Source organism: Cyanistes caeruleus, chromosome 31 (assembly GCF_971803275.1).
Source record: "Cyanistes caeruleus chromosome 31, bCyaCae1.hap1.1, whole genome shotgun sequence".
Lineage (NCBI taxonomy): Eukaryota > Metazoa > Chordata > Aves > Passeriformes > Paridae > Cyanistes > Cyanistes caeruleus.
The window spans coordinates 2568048-2575801 of record NC_141731.1 but is presented as its reverse complement, the minus strand read 5'-3'; the positions used below and the strand labels follow the sequence as shown (position 1 = coordinate 2575801).

Below are 7754 nucleotides of genomic sequence, written 5' to 3'. Positions count from 1 at the left end.
GAACGTTGGAACATAGGAAGGGACCCCCCTGAACCCCATTTCCTGGCCACCGGGACTCCCTGAATCCCCATTCCGCTGCACCAGGACCCTCGTGCAACCCCGTACCCGCGACTGGAGCCCTCCCAAGCCCTCCATCCTCACACACCGGGACCCCCCTGTACCCCCATATCCAGCACGGGGATCCCCCTGCAGCCCCATATCCAGCACCCCCCACCGCCTTTCCCGCCCCTCCCCCTCTCGGAGACCCCAGCCCCCACTTTTCCTTCACCCCGGGACCCCTTGAACCTCCGTTCCTGGGCATGGGGACCCCCTGCACCCCCTTCTCCGGGACTGGAACCCCCTCCTGGACCCCCTTCCCGTGTTCTGGGACCCCCCGCCCCCCGTTCCCGGCCATCCCGCCCTTCCCAGACCCCCGAGCCGCCCTTTTCCTTCACCTTTGCACCCCAGATCTCCCAAATTTCCGGGTCCCCCCAGTTCTCCACACCCGCCGCTTTCTCAAGCGGGGTCCCAGGGGGTCCCAGGTGGTTCCCAGAGGGCTCCAGGGGGCCGCAGCCGGGATCCAGAGGGATCCAGAGGGATTTTCTGGAATTCTCCCGTCCTCTCCCCCCAGCCCCGCCTCGCGCTCGTCCTCTTCCGCGTCCTAAGCCGAGAACCCGGGATCTGCGCCCGGGGCTGTTGACATCGCTGGCACATCGGGCTGCCACTGGCGAGCGGGACATAGCGGCGCCAATGCCGGGCCGGAGGCGGCTTTGCCCGCGCGAATTCAAAAACTCTGAGCAGAGGTCAGCGCTGACCGCCGGAACACTCACAGCGGAGCGGCTCCATGGGTCCAGCGCTGGCTCTGGCGCTCCTCTTGGGGCTGCAGGGGATCCTGGGGGACCCGGGTGGCCCGCCGAGAGGTGAGTGGGACCCCCTGAATCCGGGACCACCCTGAACCGCAGTTCCCGGGCACCGGGACCCCCTAAACCTCCATTCCTGGTCACCGGCACCCCCTGCACCCCCTTATCCTTGACTGGGACCCCCCCCACACCCCCGCCAGTGCTCTGGCACCCTCCTGCATACCGCTTTTACCAGACCCGCCCTTCTCCTCGGTTTTCGGACCCCCCGGATCTCCCGAATTTCCGTGTCCACCCCGTTTTCCACTCCCGCCTTTTCCCGAAACGGGGTCCCAGAGGGTCCCAGGGGTCTCGGGGGGGTCTCAGCAGGGATCCAGTGGGGTCCGGATGAACTCGCTTGAATTCCCCTTTCCCCGCGTCCCCTCCTCACCGTTTTCCCTTGGTCACTTTCCCTTTTCCCGTCTCCCAAACTGCGTCCCCGGGATCCGCCCGCCTCTCCCTGCCCCAGCCTCCATTCCTGCCTTTCCCAGCTCCTGGACCCCGCGTTTCTCAACCTCAGTGGCCCCTGGACCCCCTTTTGTGGTCACAGGATCCCCCTGGATCCCCCATCGCTCCTCTCCCAGCCCCTTCCTTGAACCTTGGAACATTCCCGGCTCTCCCGGTTCCACTTCCTGACCCCCCCAATCTCTGCGTCCCCCCAGTTCTTCACCCCCTGGTCGTCATGCAGGGGGGTCCCAGGGTGTCTGGGAGGGTCCCTGGGGGTTCGTGCAGGGTCCCAGGGGGGATTCTGAGCCCTGAGTTTCCAGTTTCAGGCACTGGGAGCCCCCCATGCACTCCCTTATCCTGTACCAATCCGCCCCCCGCACCCCCTTTCCCATCCATCCCGCTTTTCTCAGTCCCCAGACCCCCTCTTTTCCTTCACCCTGAGACCCCCCAGACCCCCATTCCTGCTTTTCTCAGCTCTCACCCCCCCTTTCCTCTGCATCAAGGACCCCCGATCCCCCCATTCCAGCCATCCCAGGTCTCCCCACCTCGTGACCCCTTTCCTTGGCACTGGGGACCCCTGGACCCCCTTTCCTGGGCACAGGGACCTGCTGGAACCCCCACCCCACCTCTCCCAGTCCCTGCACCCCCCTTCCATAACCCTGGAACCCTCTGAGCCCCTGGACACCAGGACCCCCCTGCACGCCCTTTCCTGTCCACCCCACCTCTCCCAACCCCTGGACCCCCTTTCCTTGGCCCCAGGATCCCCAAACCCCTTCCTGGCTCTCCCAGTTCCCCTTTCATTGATCCATGACCCCCTCAGTCCCCCCAAATCTGTGTCCCCCCAGTTCTCCATTCCCTGCGTTACCTGCATGTGGCGGTGTCAGAGCCCAGCCCAGGGGTCCCCCAGTACATGATCTTGGGGTTCGTGGACGGGATCCCCTTCACGCGCTACGACAGCGAGCGGGGCCGGGTGGAGCCGCAGACGCAGTGGATGGAGGAGGGAGCTGAGCCGGGATATTGGGAGAGCCAGACCCAGATGGCTCAGGTGCACCAGCACGTGCGTGTGGAGGACATGAAGACGCTGCAGCACCGGTACAACCAGAGCGGGGGTGAGTGGGGGAATCTGTGGGGCTGGGATGGGGTCCATGGACTGGGATGGGATCTGTGGGGCTAGGATGGGATCCATGGGGCTGGGATGGGGTCCATGGACTGGGATGGGATCTGTGGGGCTGAGATGGAGATCTGTGGGGCTGGGATGGAGATCTGTGGGGCTGGAATGGGATCTGTGGGGCTGGGATGAGATCTGTGGGGCTGGGATGTGAATTGTGGGGCTGGGATGAGATCCTTGGGGCTGAGATGGAGATCTATGGGCTGGGATGGGATCCGTGGGGCTGGGATGGGATCCGTGGGGCTGGGATGAGATCCATGGGGCTGGGATGGGATCCGTGGGGCTGGGATGAGATCTGTGGGGCTGGGATGGGATCCGTGGGGCTGAGATGGAGACCTGTGGGGCTGGGATGAGATCTGTGGGGCTGGAATGGAGATCCGTGGGGCTGGGATGGGAACTGTGGGGCTGGGATGGAGATCCATGGACTGGGATGGGATCTGTGGGGCTGGGATGGGATCTGTGGGGCTGGGATGGGAATTGTGGGGCTGGGATGGGAATTGTGGGGCTGGGATGGGATCCGTGGGGCTGCGATGGGATCTGTGGGGCTGGGACACAATTCCATGGGTCTCTGTGGGTTCAATCCCCCCAGGTCTCCACACCATACAGCGAGTTTCCGGCTGTGACCTCCTGTCTGATGGGAGCGTCTGTGGATCCTGGCGGTACGGCTACGACGGGCGGGATTTCATCTCCTTCGAGCTGGGATCCAAGAACTTCGTGGCGGCCGACGACGCTGCTGAGATCACCCGGAGGCGCTGGGAAGATGAGAATGAGGTTGAGAGGCGGGAGAATTACCAGGGACACGTCTGCCCGGAATGGCTCCGGAAATACGTCGGATACGGGCGGAAAGAGCTGGAGCGCAAAGGTGGGTGGGAATTTGGGATTTGGGAATGGAGGACTTGGGAATGCCATAATTCCAGTGGGAATTCCATGGGCGGATATCTTCATCCCATTCCCACAGAATTCCATGGGCAGATCTCACCCATTCCCATGGAATTCCATGGGCAGATCTCATTCTCATCCCATTCCCATTCCCATGGAATTCCATGGGCAGATCTCGCTCCCATCCCATTCCCATGGAATTCCATGGTCAGATCTCACTCCCATCCCATTCCCACGGAATTCCATGGGCAGATCTCACCCCCATCCCATTCCCATGGAATTCCATGGGCAGATCTCGCTCCCATCCCATTCCCATGGAATTCCATGGTCAGATCTCACCCCCATCCCATTCCCATGGAATTCCATGCATGAGTTCCACCATTATCCCATTCCAGTGGTCCCTGACGTCCACGTGTCCGGAAAAGAGGAACATGGGACACTGATCCTATCCTGCCACGTGTACGGATTCTATCCCAACACCATCACAGTCAACTGGATGAAGGGGGGTGAAATCTGGGATCAGGAGACGGAGTGGGGCGGGATCGTTCCCAACAGCGATGGCACCTTCCACACCTGGGCCAGGATCGAGGCGCTGCCGGAGGAGTGGGAGCAGTACCGGTGCCGGGTGGAGCATCCCGGAATGCTGGAGCCCGGGATCTTCGCTTGGGGTGAGGCTGGGAATGTGGGAATTGGGGATTTGGAATTCTGGAACGGGGATTCCGCTTCCCCTCCTCACTATCCCGCGTTTCCCAGAGCCGACATCTGGCGGGAATCTCGCTGTGGTGATCGCTGTGTCCGTCATCGCCATCCTCGTCCTTGTCCTCATTGGATTCGGTGTCTGGAGGCTCCAATCCGGTAACACACGGGATGGGGGTCAGGAAGGGGCACAGGATACCCGGCACTGTTCTGGGAATGCAGCACCCACACTGATCCCGCTGTTTTTCCACAGGGAGGAGGGACGGGAATGGATACAGCCCGCCAGCCGGTGAGTTCCAGTGGTGGATCCAGCTCTGAATCCCCTCTTTGTGCATCCCAGGGTGGATCCTGGGGTTAATCCCAGTGTGTGATCCATGCTGGAATCTCACGGATCTTCTCTTTCTGCAGGAAGGGACATGGAAATGAATGGCTGAACCACACTTACGGAGCGGGATTGGGGTAGGATTCTAGAGGGGGATCGAGGCAGGATGGATGGACTGGGATCAGGGAGGGATTCCAGATTAGAGCAGGGATCCAGAGCAGGATCAGATGGAATTGTTGAGTGGGATGGGTGCTGGTTTCTGGAGCAGGATCAGGTAGGATGGATGGAGCAGGATTGGTGTGGAATGGATGGAGAGGGATCGGGGCTGGATTCCAGACAAGAATCAGGTGGGATGGATGGAGCAGGACTGGGGCAGGAGGGATGGGGTGGGATCAGGTGGGATTCTGGATTAAGGCAGGATTCCAGTGTGGGATTAGTTGAGATGGATGGAGCAGGATCAGGTTGGGATTCCCAAGAGGGATTGGGGAAGGGTGGATGTGGCAGGATTGAGTGGGATGGATGGATGATGGATGGATGATGGATGGATGATGAATGATTGATGGGTGATGGATGGATGATGGATGGATGAATGATTGATGGATGATGGATGGATGGAGGATGGATGGATGATGGATGATGAATGATGGATGGATGGATGGATGGATGGATGGATGGATGGATGGATGGATGGACGGACGATGATTAATGGATGATGGATGGATGGATGGATGGATGGATGGATGGATGGATGGATGGAGTTGGATCAGTTGGGATGAATGTAATAGGATTATGGCAGGATTGGGGCAGGATCAGGTTGAGATTCCAGAGAGGAACTGGGGCAGAATGGATGGAGCAGGATCAGGTTGGGATTCCGGAGCAGGATTGGGGCAGAACGGATAGAGCAGGATTGGGGTGGGGTCAGGTGGGATTCTGGAGCAGCTCCTGCTCCCCATGGGCTCCAGCCAGGTCCATTCTGTGGAATGGGGACAGGGACAGGGTGACACCGTGACCCTCTCTCATCCCGGCAGGAATCACCACCGGAGCAATCCACAGAGCTGGATACAGCCCTTTCCCTCTTCCCAGGAATGCTGAGAGCTGCCAGCAGAGCTCATCCCACTGCTGCCACCCACCCCACAGCTCTTGCTAACAGATCGATTTCCTGTTTTCCAATATTTTAGAGCCAAAACCCACAAATATTCCTGATGCTTTAGTTCTGGTGTGAAATTATCCTGCTTGGGGCAAGAAATCCTGCTTGGAGCAATAAATCCTGCTTGGGGCAAGAAATCTGGGCTCCTCCTCCAGTGTCAAGCAGTTCCTCTCTGGGAGCCTGGAGTGGGAGTGGGGACACTGGGGACAGGGATGGGGACATTGGGGACAGGGATGGGGACACTGTGAGTAGGGATGGGAACAGCAGGAATGGGAATGGGGACACTGGGGACTGCGGTGGGGACACCAGGAGTGGGTTGGGGACACCAGGAGCAGGCTGGGGACACAAGAAGGATGGGGACAGGAGGAGTGGGTTGGGGACAGCAGGAATGGGTTGGGGACACTAGGAGCAGTGTGGGGATACCAAGAGTGGGTTGGGGACACCAGGAGCAGGATGGGGACACCAGGACTGGATTGGGGACATCAGGAGCAGGATGGGGACACCAGAGCAGTGTGGGGATACCAGGACTGGATTGGGGACACCAGGAGCAGTGTGGGGACACCAGGACTGGGATGGGGATACCAGGAGCAGGATGGGGACACCAGAACAGGTTTGGGACACCAGGAGCTGGGTGGGGACTTGCCAGCCACGCCCAGCTCCATTCCCCAGGATTCATTTCCCTCTCCATGTCCCATGTCCAAGGTGTCCCCAGGAGGGTTTGGCCACATCAGGCTCCTGGAGGGGCAGTGGGATGGGGGGAGGGGTCAGGCCAGGCCTCGCTGTCCCCAAGTGTCCTTGAGTGCCCCAAAATCGATGCTTGGGATCGCAGAGAGGTTCCCTGGCCATGACCATGGCCATGACACAAGCACAAGATGGCCATGAGATGAGAGTTTCCATGAGTGACACAACCCTGAGATGACCATGACCCTGGGATAACCATGGGTTATCCCATGACCAGGAGATGACCATGAGATGACCATGACCATGGGATGACCATGACTGTGACCATGACCAGGAGATGACCATGAGCATGACACAACCACAACCCTGACCATGAGATGATTTGGACCAAGAGATGACCATGGGTTGGCCATGGGAAAGCTGTGGCCTTGAGGTGATGCTGATGTGATTGTGGCCATGAGATGACCATGAGGTGACAATGACATGATCATGAGATGACCATTACAGTGAGATGACCGTGAGCATAAGATGATGGTGATCAGGAAAGGACCGTGACCATGAGATGGCCATAAGATGATCGTGGCATTGTGACAATGAGATGACCACGAGATAACCATGACACCACCATGGCCATGAAATGATGAAGGCCTTGAGATGACCATGTTACCATGACATGATCTTGACCAAGAGGTGACCACACCACACCATGGCTGTGTGGTGATCAAGACCATGAGATGATCATGACACAACCATGGCTGTGAGATGATTGTGACCATGAGGTGACTGTGAGATGACCATGAGATGACCATGACCATAAGATGATGGTGATGACCATAGCCATGGGAAATAAAAAAACCCTTACAGAATTAGGACCTTTTCCACCTTTGTTAAATCCCGGTCACTTCCGTTCACTTTTGTTCCCCAAAAAGCACCCTGGGAAGGGTTCAGCTGAGGGTCAGATGGTCCGAGAGTGGGCCGGTGGTCATGTCATGGGTGAGGCAGTGATTGGCTGGGGAGATGCGTGGCCATCACATGATCAGAGAGCTGATTGTATAAAGGGACGCATCAATGACACCACAGTGGCAGGCAGCCAATGCATGGTTCGGTTAAGTTTGGGTCAGGTTTGGTTAAGATTGGGTTAATTTTGGGTTAGGTTTAGTTAGGTTTGGGTTAAGTTTGGATTAGGTTTGGTTAAGTTTGGGTCAGGTTTGGTTAAGTTTGGGTTAGGTTTGGTTAAGTTTGGGTTAGGTTTCGAGTCTAAAAAGGCTCGGTTGGTTACAATAAAGGATCTTTGAAGCAAGCAAGGCAGTCCGTGTGTCTTCGTTCCCCATTGCTACTCATGACCATGAGATGGCCATGACTGTGACCATGAGATGAGTCAGCTATGATCCTGGCATAACCATGATATGATTGTGGCCATGAGTTGACCATGAGATGATCATGAGGTGACCGTGACCGTGTGATGGCCATGACTGTGACCATGACACAACCATGACCATAGATGATCATGAGATGATTGTGGCCATGAGTTGACCATGA

The 7754-nt window shown here is 58.1% G+C and overlaps 1 protein-coding gene across 1 annotated transcript; it reads left to right on the top strand.

The window, feature by feature from the left end:
* The first annotated feature begins 642 nt into the window (after positions 1–642).
* LOC111922139 (class I histocompatibility antigen, F10 alpha chain) lies at positions 643–5671 on the top strand. Its single transcript, XM_086866554.1, has 8 exons — positions 643–899; positions 2168–2431; positions 3080–3352; positions 3765–4037; positions 4123–4224; positions 4319–4354; positions 4474–4524; positions 5416–5671. Exons 1-7 carry the CDS (start codon positions 824–826, stop codon positions 4497–4499), a joined length of 1050 nt encoding a protein of 349 aa, XP_086722680.1. The 5' UTR covers positions 643–823; the 3' UTR covers positions 4500–4524; positions 5416–5671.
* The last annotated feature ends 2083 nt before the right edge of the window (positions 5672–7754 follow it).